The sequence below is a fragment of the Meles meles genome, chromosome 4 (assembly GCF_922984935.1).
Source record: "Meles meles chromosome 4, mMelMel3.1 paternal haplotype, whole genome shotgun sequence".
In the NCBI taxonomy this organism is placed as follows: domain Eukaryota; kingdom Metazoa; phylum Chordata; class Mammalia; order Carnivora; family Mustelidae; genus Meles; species Meles meles.
In genome coordinates, this window is record NC_060069.1 from 1,405,167 (window position 1) to 1,422,848 (window position 17,682).

Genomic DNA, 17,682 nt, shown 5'->3' on the forward strand with positions numbered 1-17,682 from the left:
GGTGCTGACTGGGAGAGCTCCCCGGGGAAAGGACGCTCTTGAGCGTGATGGATTGCTTGCACTGAGCTGCAGTCCCTCCTGCCTGGAGGGAAGTGACTAAGAACAGGTACAAAAATTTGAAGTGCCAAACTGTGTTTGCTTGGTGGCTCTTGTCGTTTGCGGGAAATCGGCTCGGGGAGGAGTCTCTGCTCCGGGCACATACCTGTCGACCCCTTACCGCTGGGTCTTACCGGCTGGGACCGTGGCAGCTCCTGACCCTGGCGTTCAAATTCTTGACCTCCGGTCCTCCCCTAACTCTGGCCTCTCCAGCCTTGCTCCTCCCTCCCCACGGTCCCGACCACCTCTGCAAACCAGACTGGCTTCCTTCTACTCCTCCGGACAGTGTAGGCTTCTCCCTGCGCCCACTTCGGGAAGAGCCCGCCCTCCCCCCGGGGACCTGACAACCTCTCAGGGGGAGGGCGGCCTGTTTCATCTGTGGTTGGAAAGGAAAGCCAGCAAAACAGGACGCACTCCAGCTGGGAGAGGAGATTGGATGAGAGACACACACTAGGGGCCAGGGGTGGTTTGCTTTTCTGTGGAGAAAGGCACACTTCTAGCTGCAGCCCTGCCCTGGGCTAGAAGAGAGGACAGGCCCCAAGCTGGGTGAGGTGGAGAGGAGGGCTGCCCACGGGCAGGAATTAAGCGGGTCTGTCTGCTGGAAGGAGAGGACCGTTCTCCGGCTCTGGGGGCTGGGACGGAACTTGCTGGAAGGCAACGTGATCCCTGCTATGCGTATCAGAGAACCTGGATGACCTGCCTGCGGTCTGAGAGACACCTAAGAGCTTCTGTAGAGCCCGTGCTGGAGGGAGGAGAGGCACGGCGCAGAATCCCATGTCAGCTTCCGCCGCCAGGCTGGCTCACTAAGCAGGGAAGGCCCCATGGAGTAGCTGATTCTGATGTTACACAGGCTTGAATGGTGTGGTCTGAGACGCTGAACGGATACAGGGAGTTGCTGCTCCCCTCTCTCTTCCTTCCACAGAAAGGCACACTTTTCTCCATTCCTTCGTCCATCCAGTTCCCGCCAACCACCCACACGGCGCCCAGCCCTGTGCTGGGCACTGGAGCCACAGCAGACGGGCACAACCTTCTCCCCAGGAGCTCACTGCCAGGCTACAGAGAGCACCGTGTCCCAGAGGGTTAGGCGCCCCACACAGGCTGCACACACACAACTCCACGTCATTAACATGATTTTCTTTGCTCACATTGAACAGGGAAGTGAGCACAAACTCCGTTAGGAAACTGCACTTAAATATAGGTACAAAAATGTAATCCCAACTCCGTAGGTGTCTCATTTAACAAAGACACAAAACATTGGGATCTTCCTCCAGATATAGCTTAGTGTTTTACTTTCCCCACTGAAAAATCCCATTATGAGCATGTACCCTGCTTAGACGGCTTTTATATTCTTTCCAGGCTTTCTTTTCAAAAGCTAGACTTTCACTGGCTTAGTCCTTAAAAGTTAAAATAAAACAAGCTGAGTACTTCTTTCCTCTAACAGCTTTTCATTCAGCCATTCATTCATTCAAAGGCTATCTCTTGAGAACCGATCACTGGGGTCGGATATGTGCTAAGCTGGAGAAATTCAGCTGTGAACAAGAGAGACAGAGTCCTGCCCTCAGGTTCCATAGGGTTTAGTGAATTATACCAACCAGAGCCCAGGCTCCCCAGGCTGGTGACACATAGTTCCCCACTCAGGCTTGTTCCTTTTTCTCTGTCTCTTGCTTGATCCTGAATAGGTGTTTCAAAGCTCTATACTTCTTTCTTTATGTCTCATCTGTCTTACCTGTGACTCCTTGACTGGTCATTTCATCTCCTCCACTTTGTTCAAAGGCAAACATCTCTGGCTTTCTCCAGAGGTGGGTTTAATTATCGCCTCCCATTTTTCTAGTTGAAAGATTAAGGGTGATAACGTGGTTCAGGGGAGGGGCCCTTGAAGAACCACCTTCTGAGGGGAGTGACCCAGGGTGTGTCCTCAGGTGTCCTTGCTGTGTGCCCCAAGAGCAAATGCTTGACTCACAGGCAGCCGTTCCAAGTCTGACGGTGACCTATGTGGTATCGTGGCATCAGTCTGTCCGATAGAAATTCAGATGCTGAACCTGGCTAATGATACCCTCTCTAGTGCAGTTTAAGAATGAAATACACAGAGAGAAAGAAAAACAGGGAGACCACAACAGGGGCTTGAATCTTCAAGACACATGAGGAGAAGACAGTAGACAAAGCCACTGTCTTCAATGGAGACTCCACGAAATGCCCTAAGTTTTAAGTGGGCGGCAGTCACACAGGAAGCTGAAACAGCAGGGGCTGAGCCACCAAAACAGGGGCAGAGGTACCTCCAGTCTTCCTGCCTGGCCACTGGAATATTCACTCCACTGGGAGAGCTATCATTATTCCATAAACCATCCAGTTCTCTGCGAGGTCCCTCTGCGCAGCTGGCTTCATCTTCTTACTTCCCTTAGGACAGTGCCACATCTCTGTCTCCTTGGGGGGCCCCGAGCAACTGCTCCATCTTTGCCCACCAAAATATCTACACCATGACAAAAATCCACCTCCCACCAAGACCACTGCTACTCCATTCCCAGAACCAACATTTGAGAAACTCCTTTATGAAAGGCTGGGGTCTGGGACCCTAGCCTCTGCTTGTACACCTTCGGTGCCAGCCCAGAGAACAGGACAACCTGCCCCAGGTCCCGAGTGATGCTGCAAACCTGAGGCATACTAGCTAGACTCATTCCCTTAGATAAAGTGAAGAGGCTTGCTGGCACTTTCTCCTGAGCACTGAGCGATAATTACTATTGATTCCAAAGTGTCATGAGATTTTAGAAAGGGCACACTGGACAAATGGGGCACGTGACCATGGACGAGTGGCCTCGGACGTCCTCAGCTGTAAAATGAGGATAATACCTCCCCTAGGAGTTGTAAGAATCAACAGCAGATTCTTGCGGCAGAGTGACCACGCTTAAAGGAAGTCCTCTAGCTATACATTGTGATGATTTTTCGGACAGGTCTAGTATCTTCCACACACCCGGCCAAGCTGCCCTCACTCAACGGGATCGACAAGAGAGGGCCCACCTTGCCAGCCAGGCTTGCAAACGGGCTTCACGTCCACCTGCACCAGCGTGTCCTGAGCAGCGGGCTTCTGTCCACAGTCGTAGGCAGTCACCAGGATCTCATACTGGCGTTGCTTGTCGTAGCTCAGCTTCTCGGTATTTCTGATGTTGCCTGAAAACACAGGAGTATGCTTCAGATCAAGTCAACCACCCTGCAGTTCTTTTATTTTTATTTAACTTCCATTTATTTAACATCTACCGTATTATTCATTTTAGGGGAAGAATTTAGTACAGCTCTGTAAAATTCCCTCTTTACTCCTCTAACCTTCGCTAGAATGAAATAACCCCTTTCCTCACCTCCTTGTACAAACAAGGGTGAATAGGGGGCATGGCTTTTCACGTGTGGCCTGCTTGTTGGCGTCTGATTTCCAGGAACCGCTGACTGGAGCCACCGGCTGTGGGACCGGACTACTAGGGAATTCCAAGCACACAGCTGGAACGCAACTGGTGTGTTTGTTAGCTGTGTGTTGTCAGAAAACTCCCTCCTAAAGTGTGCCCATGTGGTTGTGTCCCCGATGATGTAGGGCGCCAAGCCTCATCCGCTATGAAATCTCTGGGAAAAAGATGGGATTCAGAAATATCCCGACACGTATTTTTCAACATCTGGGCTTGTCGCCAGGAATGTGCACTGCCTCTTCTCACATTATTTTGCTACCAAATGGGAAGTAAAATCAATAAGAAAACGTGTGACCTCTCTTCTGAAAGCTACACATAATAACAGATTCCTTGCCCTCGTGGCAAAGACATTTTTCTTCTCCAAGAGAGACCAAACCATTTTTCTGGGCCACTTGTGAGTTTGCGTTCTTGTGGGTTGATGCTATAATTCAGAAATAAATATTTGATAATTAATGAGCGAAATTTGATTGGACTACTTCTGCTGAAATACAGTTTCGGTTCCAAGGAAAAAATAAAGGCCTCGCGGGCCTTGACTACTTCTCGGGTTTTGATACCAAGAGAGTGAAGTCTTCCTTTGCGGGGAACAATTTCATTCTTGCTTTTCTTCTGATAGCGGAGCTGACAGCGAATTGCAACTCCAGTGTTATCATTATCCTTCAGCAGAAGTGAAATTAAGAAAATGGAAACTTAAAAGCAAACAAACCGACACGCTAATAAGCAAACATGGAATGGCCGACTCAGGTATATTTTTACATTTCATCAAAACTAAGGGAAAACTCCCTGATGGGCTTTCTTTCTTCCATTTTGACGGCTATCTATGGCTAGTGTAAACGGAGGCAACAGGGATTAAGGCAAGAAAGCCTGGGGAATTACCAAAGTCACGTCATGTTTTACAAATCGGAAGAGTTGACACACCGATCACCCAGCACTCGTGAAATGGTCCTTGGTGCCGAGGCCCTGTGCTGGCGGGAGCCAGGCCTTCGAAGGCAGGGTGGAGATCTACAAAGCTGTCCCAGACTTAGGAGCATTTGTTCCATGGCCTGTTCCGGACTGTTTCTAAAAGTGTAATAACAGCCTCCGATGTGAAGTAAAATTTCGTTCAACAAAGCCAGTCAAAAATCCCCAAATGAAAATGGGTTTGATGTACTTTTGGCCCCGTGCCCGGTGTTCAGAATCACTCCCTACCCCGCCGCCCCCACGAGCTCGGGTCTCAGTTCAGGGCACCCCCAGGGCTGGAGCAGCTCAGTGCTGGGTGGTAACGTTCCCTGTGGGCTCTGTTAGCAAACAAGTTTGTGGGAACAGTCCTCATAGGGGAGGGATTCTCGCAGGTGGAAAGGCTGCAATAGAACCCCAGGAACATCAAATTGAATTTTGAACACAGAGTTTTAACTTTCCCTTTCTTTAAAGGTAAATGGCTCCCAAGGAAGTCTCAGGGCTTGCCAGCCCTGTGACATTAAGCAGACCAAACACCACTGACTGGTAGAAAAATAAACGCACAGGCCGGCCAGCCATGGCCCCGGGTGCAGCAGCGGCGCCCCTAGCAAGTCCCAGCGAGACTGCCCGAGAAACGAACGTGACTTCGCCGTCACCACCGGCTTCATGAGTGCGAGAATGGCTTTCACTACCTGTAATTTGAAGCATTGGGTCAAATATATGTGTCTAATCATGTGACCAGTGATTGTGCCGAGCAGAGGCCCATTCAGACAAGACACACATTTAAAAATGTTTGGAAGTTCAAAAAGCCACCCATTTTGCTTCTGTTACACCTGTATTATTTCCCCCACATTTGAATGATTTCTCCTAGTAATGCCTTCTTCGGAGACCTGAGGCCACAGTTAGTGCAGGTAAGTAGGAGTTCCTTGACCTGTTTCTCTGGTCCAGATGAACCTGTGGAAGCTAGCTCTCAAGAACAATCAGTACCTATCTTGCGTATTAGTGAGCGTATATTATTTTATTTTATTTTAATTTTTTTAAAGATTTTATTCGTTTATTTGACAGAAAGAGAGAGAGAGAGAGAGAACATAAGCAGGGGGAGCAGCAGAGGGAGAGGGAGAAGCAGGCTCCCCACTCAGCAGGGAGCCTGATGCAGGACTGGATCCCAGGACTCTGGGATCATGACTTGAGCCAAAGGCAGAGGCAGAGGCTCATGACTGAGCCACCCAGCTGCCCCATTAGTGAGGGTACTCTAAACCTGAGGCAGGGTAGAAGGACAGTGAGACCAGCATGCTGACCTGTACCCTCCTTCCAGCGGTATTTAACTTGGAATAAAATTAACCACTTTGGAAAATTATATAGGCTAGTCACTTTGCAATTTGCTTACGCCTTTTGGGGACGCAATTCCACATCTAGAAAACTGATTCCAGGAAAATAATAAAAATTGCAGATACAGGGCTAAGTAGGTTCGTCTAAGTGTTATTTCTTACAGTGAAAAATAACAAGGAAACGGGATGCTTGCTAGTAAGGGAAGAACTAGGTAAGGAGTCTCTGCATCAGATAGGATGTTTTAGCTCTAAAAGCAATAATTATGAAGCATTCTTAAGGGCGAAAAAAATCCATACAATTGAATGTTAAGTGAAAAGGAGAATAAAGAAAAACAAGGGAAGCGTGGCCTTACTTCTGTTATAAAACTTCACAGAAAAAGTCGTGGTGCAACATCAATCACGGCTACCTTTGGTGGGATTACAGGTGATTTATTTCCTTCTTCCCATGTTTCTCCTTTCCAAATTTCCTACAGAGGGCGCGCACTCCTTTTCTATTCAGACGGACAGAAATGTTTTCATTTACTTTAAAATAAGCAGACTGTGGGGTGTGCTTCACCCGAGGCAGCGGAGTCCCGTGACTCACCACGGCAGCCTCCTGCCAGACAGAGGCTGCCTGGGACCCCACGGGTGCTGGAAGAGAAGAAATGTCTGCCAAGGGGTGACTGGGTGTCCCTGAGACCCCTGCTGCTCCCTCTGGTCATCCCCGAACTGGCTGAGGGCTATGTTTGTGCCGACATTCTGGGGGGCGCCTTGCTGGCAGTGCAACGGTCCTTTCACACAGCCATGGTACTTAGCGTGCTGTGTAATTAATTAACTAACTAATTAATTAATGATTAATTAAGTGTATTATGTTATGTTAGCATGGTATTTCGTTCCCATTTTACTGACGAGGATCTGAGGCAGGGTTAACATGTCAAAGATCTTTCTCTCTCTCTCTCTCTCACATACACACACACACACAAGTAATGGATGCAAGATCCAGAGGCAACTTTGTGTCTTTGAACTTAAAAACCGTAGCCCTGCCTTCCTGTCCAGCATCACCGCGAAGTCCGGTGACAGTGTCGCTGGTGGAAAGGCATCGGAGCCAACGCCCGGGGATCTGGGCTCCCGTCCCAGCTCCACCACCGGGGTTACCGGTGCTGTTAGGCAAGCACTCCGTACTTTAGGACTCAGTTTTTTTTCATCCATTCAACGAGACTGAGGATCTAGGCCTTGCTGACCTCCTAGAGACCAGCCAGGTGCCAGGAGCGGATGGCCAGGAAGCCATCTGAAGCCGGTCCAGAACTTCCTGAGAGGGAGCAGGTGTCACCAACGCAGTCACCTGCTCAGGTTTCAGCCTGGAAGTCCATGGGGAGTGAATGAACTTCAGGTCCCAATCACCCGGGTAAAAGCTGATGACTGCTGACCATGAATGGAGCATTCCCTCTCTGCCAGGGACCCTGCGGGCATCATCCCGGCACCACTTCCCTGAGACCTCACAACCCCACAAGGGACCAGGGCGGTTCCTGCTGTGATTTCACAGGGGAAGAATTCAAGCAGAGGGAGGCCGATGGCTTCTGGGAGGAAGAGGTTGAGCTGTGGGTTAAGACAGGTCAGGCTGAATCCAGGTTTACCCTCTCTACTGCCCTGCTTCCTGTCTTCCTCCACAAATAAAGAGCCTGGGCAATTGGAGGGGCCAGGAACCATCTACCTGCAGTCAAGAGGCTTCGGTGAGGGCACCCCAGACTCTGTAGTACTTTCTCTGATGTGCAGGCAAAGAATATCTTCAAGGAGCCCAGAAGGTCGCTGGGATAAGTGATCCATCAGGGCCAGCTGGGAAGCTCATTAGAATGGGAGCAGCCGTTTCTGTGTCTGCCCCCAGGTCCTGCCTTCATTACTTGGAGAACCACTTCTGTAAACCTTGCTTTCGGGGGTCCCACACTCCCTGGGAGTGCCCACTCTCCTCTTCATCTTATGTTGTAAACCAGTGTTGGAGGCAGAGACTTGGCAAAGGACCATTACTCACTTTTAATGAGACAACTAGGGAAATAAATTGGCATATGTTAGTGAAATGGCTCATCGAGGTGAGTAATTATCTTCATGACTGGGGCAGTTGACTCTCAGATGAAAGGATTTGCTTCTCATCTCTCATTGGGCTGTGACTCTCTGGAACCAAGGCAGGAGGTCAAGTGGAGCTTGGCCACTCATCACAGAGACCTGCCCTTGTCTAGTCTTACTCTTCACCAAAGACTCATCACTCCCCAAACACCAAAGCTTTTGTGGATGAGGACCACACAGGTGGTCCGCGGGGAAAAGAAAAAGACAAACGAGTTGTTTTGTGTTTTATGGAGTGATGCATGCATGTGTATGTGCAAGGGTGTGTGTGTGCATGCATGCATGTGTGTATGTGATGTGTGTGAGACATGTCTGTGTGGTAGGGACAAGCCGGCCACATCACAGGCCCCATAGGAAAAGCTATCAGGAAGCAGTTCTGACGGGCTCTACTAACTGAAATTACCTACTTCTTCATCCCGAACCAATCTTTAAGGTCCCGTATCTTCTCCTGTACCTTCTTGGGCATGGACGCACTGATCCTGTGATCCACACAGTGGGTCTCCCGCAATGTCCAGGTCTGTAACTCTCGTTTCCACATGTTTTATCATTTTGCAAAGAAACTGTCCTATGACCATTTTGTCTGTTTTATGAATGTTGCTTTCATCGTCCGAGGCCAATCACAAACCAGTGGAGGCCAGGGATGAGGGTGTCTCCTTGGCTTCCATGCTCTCTGGAACCTGCTGCACTTCTCAGGAAGCAGAAGACCAGGTCACAGGATAAGTTTCTCCCTGGTCTTGACGTCAAGGAGCACTGGGAGCACCGACCATGTGCAAGCAGGTAACGGATGGTCTACTTCTCCCTGGGCGTTGGCTACCCAGAGGCCCCAAGAGAACCTTCTGGCTCCCCCTGGCTCACGGCAGGCTTCTGCACCCCCTCACCCTCAAGCCTCCCTGATTTCTATTTGTTATTTTGACTTTGTTCCCACCGGAGGGTAAGCTCCATGTGGGCTGGTCCATGTCTGTTGTGGGTTCCACTCTGCCTCCACTCCCAGTTCCCAGCACTGTGCCAGGACTTGGGCAATATTTACAGATGCTTTCCAATAATATACCTGGCAAGTAATTATCATTTCATTAACATGGAGTTACTGAGAATTGCATTGAAAGTGGGCTGAGTTGATTGAGCCTCTGGCTGGGGTGTTTGTTCTACAAGATTTTTATTAATGGTGATGAGGAAATACACAAGTGGCTTTATAGGACTGTTTTCAGTTCAGTAAGTTCAGGTTGCGATTGGGGTTTGGTGGGAGTCTTCATTCATTCTTCATTCTCACTATGGAAGAAATTCCTAAAGGACATTGGCAAGCTCATTTCAGAGTCCTCAATGAATCTAAGATTAGAAGGTGTTTCCAGAAATCTCCACCTCCTGTTTTAGCATTTTTTTTGGTCTAAGAGGAAGAAGCCGATGATAGGAGTTGGGGGTGGTGTCATAACTGGTGACCTAGGAAAGGGCCTCAGATATGGCCTAGTTGATAGCAGGGCGATTGGAACATTCTACCAGAAAACCCAGAAAACCTGTCTTCAGTACCCAGATGTGTGGCATTCTGAGTTCCATGGATTGTATTCATTGAGTGGATTGTTGAGGTATTTTGGAGGAGGGATTTTAGACCTGGCTGTGTTGTTAATAACGTGAGGCCATCCCCTCGGTGCGGGACTGAGTTCTGGGTCACTGAACCCAGGTCACAGATGGCAAGGGAGAGTCATCACCTCCCACGGACATTCAGAGAGGGGTGGTGGAGGGGTTTCCCCGCCCCCCACTGGAGTCCCCTCAGGACACTCACCATTTCTGTCAATGGCAAAAGGCACGTCAGTTGTGACGATTTCATAGTTGCAAATCTGGCTATACTGGGGGGAGCAGTCCTCGTCGACGGCCTCCACCTGCAGGATGCTGTCGTAGATCTTCCCCTCCGTCACGACTGCCCTGTAGGCTGGCTCTTTGAAGGTGGGAGCAAACTCATTGATGTCCTTCACCTGGATGTGGACCACAGCCCTGGGACCACACATAGGAAGGAAGAGATGGCGGTAAAGGGAGGCTGACACTGTCCTTCCGCGCCTCCCATGGCCACTGACTCTGGTCCTGGGGCCGAGAGAGCCGAGAAACCGCAGCCGTCAGGCTGGTTGTTGTCTCAGCTTTCTGTCCTCCTCCCACCAGAGAGGCCTCCACCTGTCCCCTCCCTCGTCCTGAGATGAACCTGCCCCTTCTCTGGCCTTCCTGCTACCCAGCTTGGGGCAACGACTCCCCTGAGATCACCTCCCCTTTCCCTTATTCACTCCTCCTCTGCTCATTCACTCTTCTGTTCAGTCAGAATTGAACCAGTCTGACTCTGCGAGGCTCAGAGCCAAACTCCACAATGGAGAGAGTTCCAGCCCAAACTAAGAAGTGCCGCGACAGAGACAAGTATGGGGCCTGGCAGAAACCCAGAGAAAGGTCCCAGCCGGGTCTGCAGGGATGGATCTGCTCAGGGAAGGCTTCTCGGAGGAAGTGACCCCTGAGTGCTGTCCTGCGAACGGAAGAGGGATGTCTCCAGGCGAAGGCGGGGGCAGAGGACAGCAGGTGCAGGAGTGGCTTGTGCCAATGCCTACAGGGGCCTGGGGAAGCAGCTGGTGGCTGAGCAGGCTGTGTGACCGCTGGGTATACAAGCCTGAGGAGCAGTGTGTGAGCCCAAAGGGTGGGGTGGGGAGGGGTTCAGGGAGCCTTGTCAGGCCACTCACTTGTGCGACTTCTTCCAGGCCGTCTCCCGGGGCCCAGCGCCACAGTCATAGGCCTGGATGATGAACGTGTATTCTTTCTGCAGCTCGCAGTCGATGGGGCTCTTGGCACGCAGCCGGCCCTCTCCTGACGTCTTGTTGAGCACCACGGCCTCGAAGGGCAGCTCCTGGCCGTGGATCTTGAAGGCACAAATTTCCCCTGCAGAAGGATGCAAGACCGTGAATGGGGATCCTGAGGATTGCCAGACTGAAGACAGAGACGCTCTCTTGGACCAGATTCGCAAACCCAAAACCTCTGGGCCACTTCCTCCACGCAAAGACTTGTCAAACCAGAAGAGGAGGCCTCCGGAGACCCAGACCAACATGCTCATTTCACGGATGGTAAAACTGAAGTGTTTCACACAGAAATGTCACCCATCACGTGTACCGGGTGGGGGAAAGAGGATTCCTGGTGCCGGGGGCTGGCTGATTGTCCTAGCTTGTTGTTTTTCCTGGCAGCTTCCCACTTGCCCCCTGCCCAGGCTGAGAAGAAGGATTTTTGCCTGCAGCCTAAAGATAAATGACTACAGAGGAAAGAGGAAAAGGCCAAAGCTTTCACAGTGTTTGGCCCCTGAACCAGAAGCATGAGCATTGCTGGAGGACTTGTTAAAAACGTAGACCTCTGGGTCCCACAGGGTCCTCCTGAGTCAGCATCTGCCTCACGTTTTTAAACCAAATCCCTGGTAAGGTGATTCGTTTGCTCACTAAATGTGAGCAGCGCAGCTCTGTCCTGTCCTCCTGGCTTAGATGCCCCACATTGCTGCAGCCAGCTCCCCCCGCCCACCACTTCTGTCTCTCCACCCACCTTTCCCTGTGGGGAGGGGGGCATCACTCAGTTGCAATTATCTCTCATAACAGTGGGGGTGAGTCTATGTGAGTTCCAGAATCCCCGTGGAGCCTGAAAAGCTAACTTCTTAAAGAGCTGAACATGTTGTGAAATTAATGCATTTCTCCCCCTCAGCTGGGTTAATGTGTATTATAACTATTTCTCTGCATTAAAAGTATAAGGCCGTGAAAACATCTTCTTTTTCCCAATTGATGGATATTTATTTCTCGCACCCCGACTGCAAGTAAGCCCTGTAAGTATGTGCCTTGGGAAGGACTGAAAACTTGAGACACATTCTGTTCCTATCTTGTTGGGGTGATCATGTGTAGTTGTCCAGAAAGACGTGGTGCAGAGTGGGGGTGTGTGAGCATCCTGTGCCACAGGCAGCAAAGGGTTCAGCTCTCGGCTGCTGGGGCGTAGAAGACAGACTTGGAGCCTAGAGGCCTGGAGTCACATTCTGGGTTTGCCACGTACTTGTTGCTGTGGTCAAACTCTGGGTCTCAATTTTGTCACCCATAAAATGTCCCAGGAGATGGTGTAGGAGGAGGACATCTACCCTGGGACTCCCCAATCCTGGCCTGATATTGTCCTGCCACATTACTGGGACCAGGGTGAGGGGCCTAGTGTGCACAATTTAAGGGGGTCCAGCAACCAGGTGTCTCTAGCCCAGTCCACGGCCAGGTGTTCCAAAAAGGAACAGTCTTCTGACACTGCAGGCAGAAGGGGTGACATGAATGCATCCCTGCTCTGTGCCAGGCACCGAGCTCTGTATCTCCATCCAGGTGACCTTATTTAATCTTCACAGCAAACCTGGAGGCAGGGGATTTATCCCAACTTGCAAAATTAAAAAGGAGGAGGAGGAAGGGGAGGAGGAAGAGGGGGAAAGAGAATCCGAATCAGAGAGGTTATCACCTGCTCCAGGTCACAGAGCTGAAGTTGGTGGAAGCCCCAGGTATGGCTGATTCCTGAGCCATGCCTTTTCTGCTCCACGGCACCCTCTGTAAGCAGCCCCATAACTGCCAGGGAACTGCACTGGGATCGCTTCTCATAGCATTCTATATTCCCATTCACATCTCACTCTGGACAGAATTCCCCCATTTTACATATAGGAAGCATGCCCTGATCTCTTACTAACAATGTTTTCTGAGATGGTCAATCAATACCCATCTTACCTCTAGGCTTTTATTTTTCATTATTTCATCGATCCTCAATTTCATTACGAGCACTCCATTTTCCCCACAGCCCCTCCTGGCCATTTCTCAGATGTAGGCGGAATAGCGGACCAGACAGACGGGCTGCAGACCAGGCCTGACGAGGATGGGCCCTTCTGCCACTGTTGTTCATGATCGGTGGCGTCACTGTCCCCCTCATGGACAAGGCTAACTCTACAGCCCCTCAGGGTGGAACGGTGGGTTTCCTCTTGTTCTCCTGTTTCATTTCTGCCCTGAGCTGGCTGGGGTTGCATGGATAGAACCTTGTGATTCTAGCCCAAGATCAATACCGATATGGTAATATTACCAGTCAGTGTGCCCAGCCCAGTTCTGGGGCAGTCTCTGGAGTGCCCAAGCACCACATGATGATAGGGCCAATCAGGCCATTTTTCTCTGAGGAGTCGAGTTAAACCGAAAATAAATGAGGGTAATTTTCTGTTGGAAACATTTGATCACCACTAAAGTGGTTCTCAAGACTCAGAAATCCTTAACAAGAGGGAAGGAAAGGATGGAGGAAAAGGAGATACAGGGGAGGGAGAGACACAGGAAGCCACAGGGCCACACATTTCATCCAAGTCCAGCTCAGGTCGTTCAATAGGACCAGAACTTTCTGAGCGTTGAGTAAGTGCTAGCGCCGTGCTGGGTCCGGAGACACAAAGGAAAGGACTTGGATCCTTTACAGGGCAAGGATAGCCTGTCATCAAGCACTTGTTACCTAGAAGAGACAGCAAGGGAGCAAGGGCTACAGCATGCTCATGGAGTCGCATCAGCTCGGACCAAGAGAGGATTTAGCCTCTTGGGAACGAAAACTTGAAGTCACGCCACCCTGATGTCTCCCACCTCTTCATCTGACACTCGTGCTCCACTTGCAAAAACATTCATCAGTTTTTTCATTCAATCATTCGCCGCATGAATATTTATTAAGGTCCATGTGCCCAGCCCTGGTGCCACACTGAGGAGCAAAACCAGACCCAGTCATGGAGGCTAGGACTGCTAGGCTGCTGGCCGTTCAATGGGCGGACAGTAAGTGATCCGACCATCACAGCCCTAGATGAGGAAAGGTGACCATGATGCGTGATTGAAGGAGAGCTCCACAGGGCCGAGGAAGTTCTGATGTGTCAGCCAGGCAGGGAGACCTACCTAGGGATTTGACAGCTGAGCTGAGATCACAGGAAGAGAAGGACGAACATACCCAGGACATGAGGGAGGGAAGTGAGTCTCAGGCAGAGGAGCAGATGCCCTAGAGGTCTGCTGGAGCCAGTGTGGCCAGAGCAGAGGCCATGGGGCGGGGCCAGCTTCATGGGCATGTGACCCATGAGCCACATAGCGCTCGTGCTTAAGAGGATCTTAAGCTGGATTTCAGCCTCTATCGTTACCACCTTGAAATTCTTTTTTTTTTAAGATTTTATTTATTTATATGAGAGAGAGAGAGAGAGCATGAGAGAGAGAGCACAAGCAGGGGGAGTGGCAGAGGGAGAGGGAGAAGCAGGCTCCCCGCTGAGCAGAGAGCCCGATGTGGGGCTCGATCCCAGGACCCTGAGATCATGACCTGAGCCAAAGGCAGACGCTTAACTGACTGAGCCACCCAGGTGGGCCCTCCTCCCATCTTGAAAAACTTAATAATTTTATGTTTGAACTTGGGACAAGGCAGCATATCCATGAGCAGAGGAGATAAGATTCGTTGTCCTTGCTGCTCCATTTACAAACAGTGCTCGGGATGTGCGGTGAGCACAGGATTCCAGAGCGCTCACCCTGTGTGGGAGGTTCAGCGACTCAGTGTGAGAAGTTAAGCATGTGACGTCTGTGACTGAGAAGCAGGGAGCTAACCACCCTGAGAGGTTCCCTTTCTGTTTGAACCACAGCTGTTTTGAAAGCAGAAAGAAGGCAGGAGTGTTTTATGACACATGACCAAGCAAAGAACCTGTGTTATCTTTTCTTACTCACGTTACTTCCCTGCCGTAGTTAATCACTTATGCTGGAAATGGCAGAGAGGAAGAGGACAGCGAGGACAGCCTGTGGTTCTTTTTGTCTGGGCCTGTGGTTCTTTTTGTCTGGGCCTGTGGTTCTTTTTGTCTGGGGCTGTCCTTCCTATCTATAAGCCTGGGGCAGAGAATGTGGATAAAATGTGTGCATATCAAGAAGCAAAATAAAAACAGTTGAGCTCCGTTTGTGTTTGTGGGGCATTTACACGGCGCTGGTCAAGAATGAAATACATATGCATACACGAGCTACGAAATGTAAATTCTGTAATTTTGGGAGACTCTGCACAGCCGTTAACCGCTCTTATATTTGCATTTAAAACTGGCATTGCATAGTATAAAGATGAATGGTAAAATTCATGCTCATAATTTAACATTTTAATTTGTCTTTACCTAGAATGACATCAAATAGCAAATTAAGAACACCGCAAGTTGAGAGAGGGTCTGTGGAAGAGAGGTCCCGGATGGAGGGCTGAGGGGGAAGGAAATTTCAAACTGCAGTTCCCAGCACTAGGGTATGGGGCTCACTGGGCTGCCTCCATCTTTTGGGAGGTCTGCCACTAGAATTTGTTATTACTGATAAAGGATTGCAGTGTGTAGGGGGGTGGGGAGGAGATGTGCTTAAAGTAGAAGTGTGTAATGATGATGGTAAGTGGTGGTTTCCATATACAGATATCCCTCCTAAAATCTGGCTTTCTGATACGCTTTCCTGGGTAGGAGAGCAGCACAAAGATGGGCATGCATACCGGGCCAGAAATGGGCTCTGTTGGGAGGGGAAGGCAGCAGCACCAGCCTGCCAGGCCTCTGGTTGTGAGCCACACTGACCGTGGTCTCAGAGGCTGAACTTGGCCTCCCCCAGAGGCTCCCTTGAGAGGCCAGACCAGAAGCGGGGCCCATGCAGTACTGGGCTGATACACGATGGTTCCCTCCCTCAGTCTATCTCCTGATTATCTTCTCTTCTGCAGAAATGCACCTCCCACCCCCTAGACACTGGCATAGCTGTCTCTTAAGTCCTCCCATAAAATTCTAGGGGAAATGAATGGAACTGATGGGTGAATGAAATCGATGTTTTAGAATGTACTTAGTAAACCAAGCCTCAGATAAGTGGTTCACCCAAAGTCACTTTGATAGTAAGGAGTGATCGAGGACTGATTTAGATCCTCTGATTCTGAATCTAGCATGCTCTTCGTTCTTTCTTGTTGCTTATTCCTGGTGAGTGTGACATTGTAGGACAGTCGTCCCTCAAGTGTTACCTGTGGACCACTGGAATCCCTAAAACCCCTGCTGCGGGCACCACAGAGTCAGAATTACCACACAATTAACATTATGACATTCGCTGACTTTTTCACTGCGGTGATATTTGCACTGACGGTATCAAAGCAATGGTGACTAGAAATGCTGGTGCTGGGCACCTGGGTGGCTCGGTCAGTTAATCGTCTACCTTAAGCCCTGGGTCAGGCTCCCTGCTCAGTGGGGAGTCTGGTTCTCCCTCTCCTCCCCGCTTATGCTCTCTCTCATTGTCTCTATCTCTCTCTTTCGCAAATAAATGAGTAAATCTTAAAAACAAATAAAATGTGCCCTAGTAGCACCCGGCTGCATTCTTTACCACAGAGTTGGAGAAAAAAAAAGTCAATTTCAACTTAAGAATGACTTGAGTAGGGGCGCTTGGATGGTTCAGTGGGTTAAGCTGCTGCCTTCGGCTCAGGTCATGATCTCAGGGTCCTGGGATTGAGTCCCGCATCGGGCTCTCTGCTCAGCAGGGAGCCTGCTTCTCTCTCTCTCTCTCTGCCAGTCTCTCTGCCTACTTGTGATTTCTCTCTCTGTCAAATAAATAAATAAGATCTTTAAAAAAAATGACTTGAGTAATCAGTAAACCTTATTAATTTCATTAAATCTCAATCCTCAAGTACACATCTTTTTAATGTTCTGGGTAACAAAATGAAGGTATACGTAAAGCCCCTAGCTGAACCATGCAGGCTAACGTGTCTCTAAGAAAAGCCTTTCTGTGAGTCGAGTGGGAACCGGACGAGGACCTTTTCTCATAGAATGTCTTTTTTACTTGAAAGAATGATTGATGGACAACAATGTTTATCCAAACTGGAGTGTGTGGCAGATTTTTGGTAAAGTGAGCCTGTCACCTCAAGGTGAAGAACCAGCAGTATTTGTTGCCAATGATAAGATTAGAGCTTTCAACATTGGAAAACTCGTGTCCGCCACATTAAGTTTTCACAATTTTCTTTAATACTTTTCCAGTGAGATAGTTAGTGATACTAATGAATGTGACTGTGGGATACTGTATGATGAAATACATCAAGTTTTGAAAGACCCACTTGCCAGTGAATCAGCATCTTCCAAATGACCGATGTATAGTATTGCACATTCATGTGTGGGTAAAAGATCTGTTCAAAGTGTGAGACAGACCAGTGGATTCTAATGTTATAGTATATGCCAAGTTCATTAACGTGACTTCAGATTCCTCATTATAGATAGCCTTTAAGAAACTTACTTAGGAATCTGGGTGTTGTTATCAGAGAAGAATATCTACAGTTCTCTGAAAAGATTTTTAAACTACTTCTCTCTTCTCCAACCACATACCTGGATGAGGCCATACTTTTTTCTTCACATACTTCCTCTAAACAACGTATCTCAACAGAGGAAGAAGCACATGAAGCTCTAGCTGTCTGCTAGCAAGCTAGATATTGAAGGGACGGCAAAAATGGAAACAATGCCACTCTTCTCCCTAATTTATTTTGTTTTGGATATATCCAAAATCATATATATGTGTATACAGATATATATGATTTTATTTATTTGACAGAGAGAGAAGGAGGGAGAGAGAGCACAAGCAGGGGGAGTAGCAGGCAGAGGGAGAGGGAGAAGCAGGCTCCCTGCTAAGCAAGGAACCTGTGGGACTTGATCCCAGGACCCTGGGATCATGACCTTAGCTGAAGGCAAATGCTTAACTGACTGAGCCACCCAGGCGCGCTGGAAAAAAGAAAAAAAAATGATATATTTATTTATATTTATA

The 17,682-nt window shown here is 49.3% G+C and overlaps 1 protein-coding gene across 1 annotated transcript in view; it reads right to left on the minus strand.

Moving 5' to 3' along the window:
- CLSTN2 (calsyntenin 2) overlaps positions 1 to 17,682 on the minus strand; it is a 623,511-nt gene that overhangs the window by 133,428 nt on the left and 472,401 nt on the right. The window contains exons 3-5 of the mRNA XM_046002347.1: positions 10,603 to 10,798; positions 9,672 to 9,880; positions 3,109 to 3,258 (exon numbers count right to left, since the gene is read on the minus strand). Coding sequence (XP_045858303.1) covers positions 3,109 to 3,258; positions 9,672 to 9,880; positions 10,603 to 10,798 — 555 coding nt within the window. The remainder of the gene's footprint in view (positions 1 to 3,108; positions 3,259 to 9,671; positions 9,881 to 10,602; positions 10,799 to 17,682) is intronic.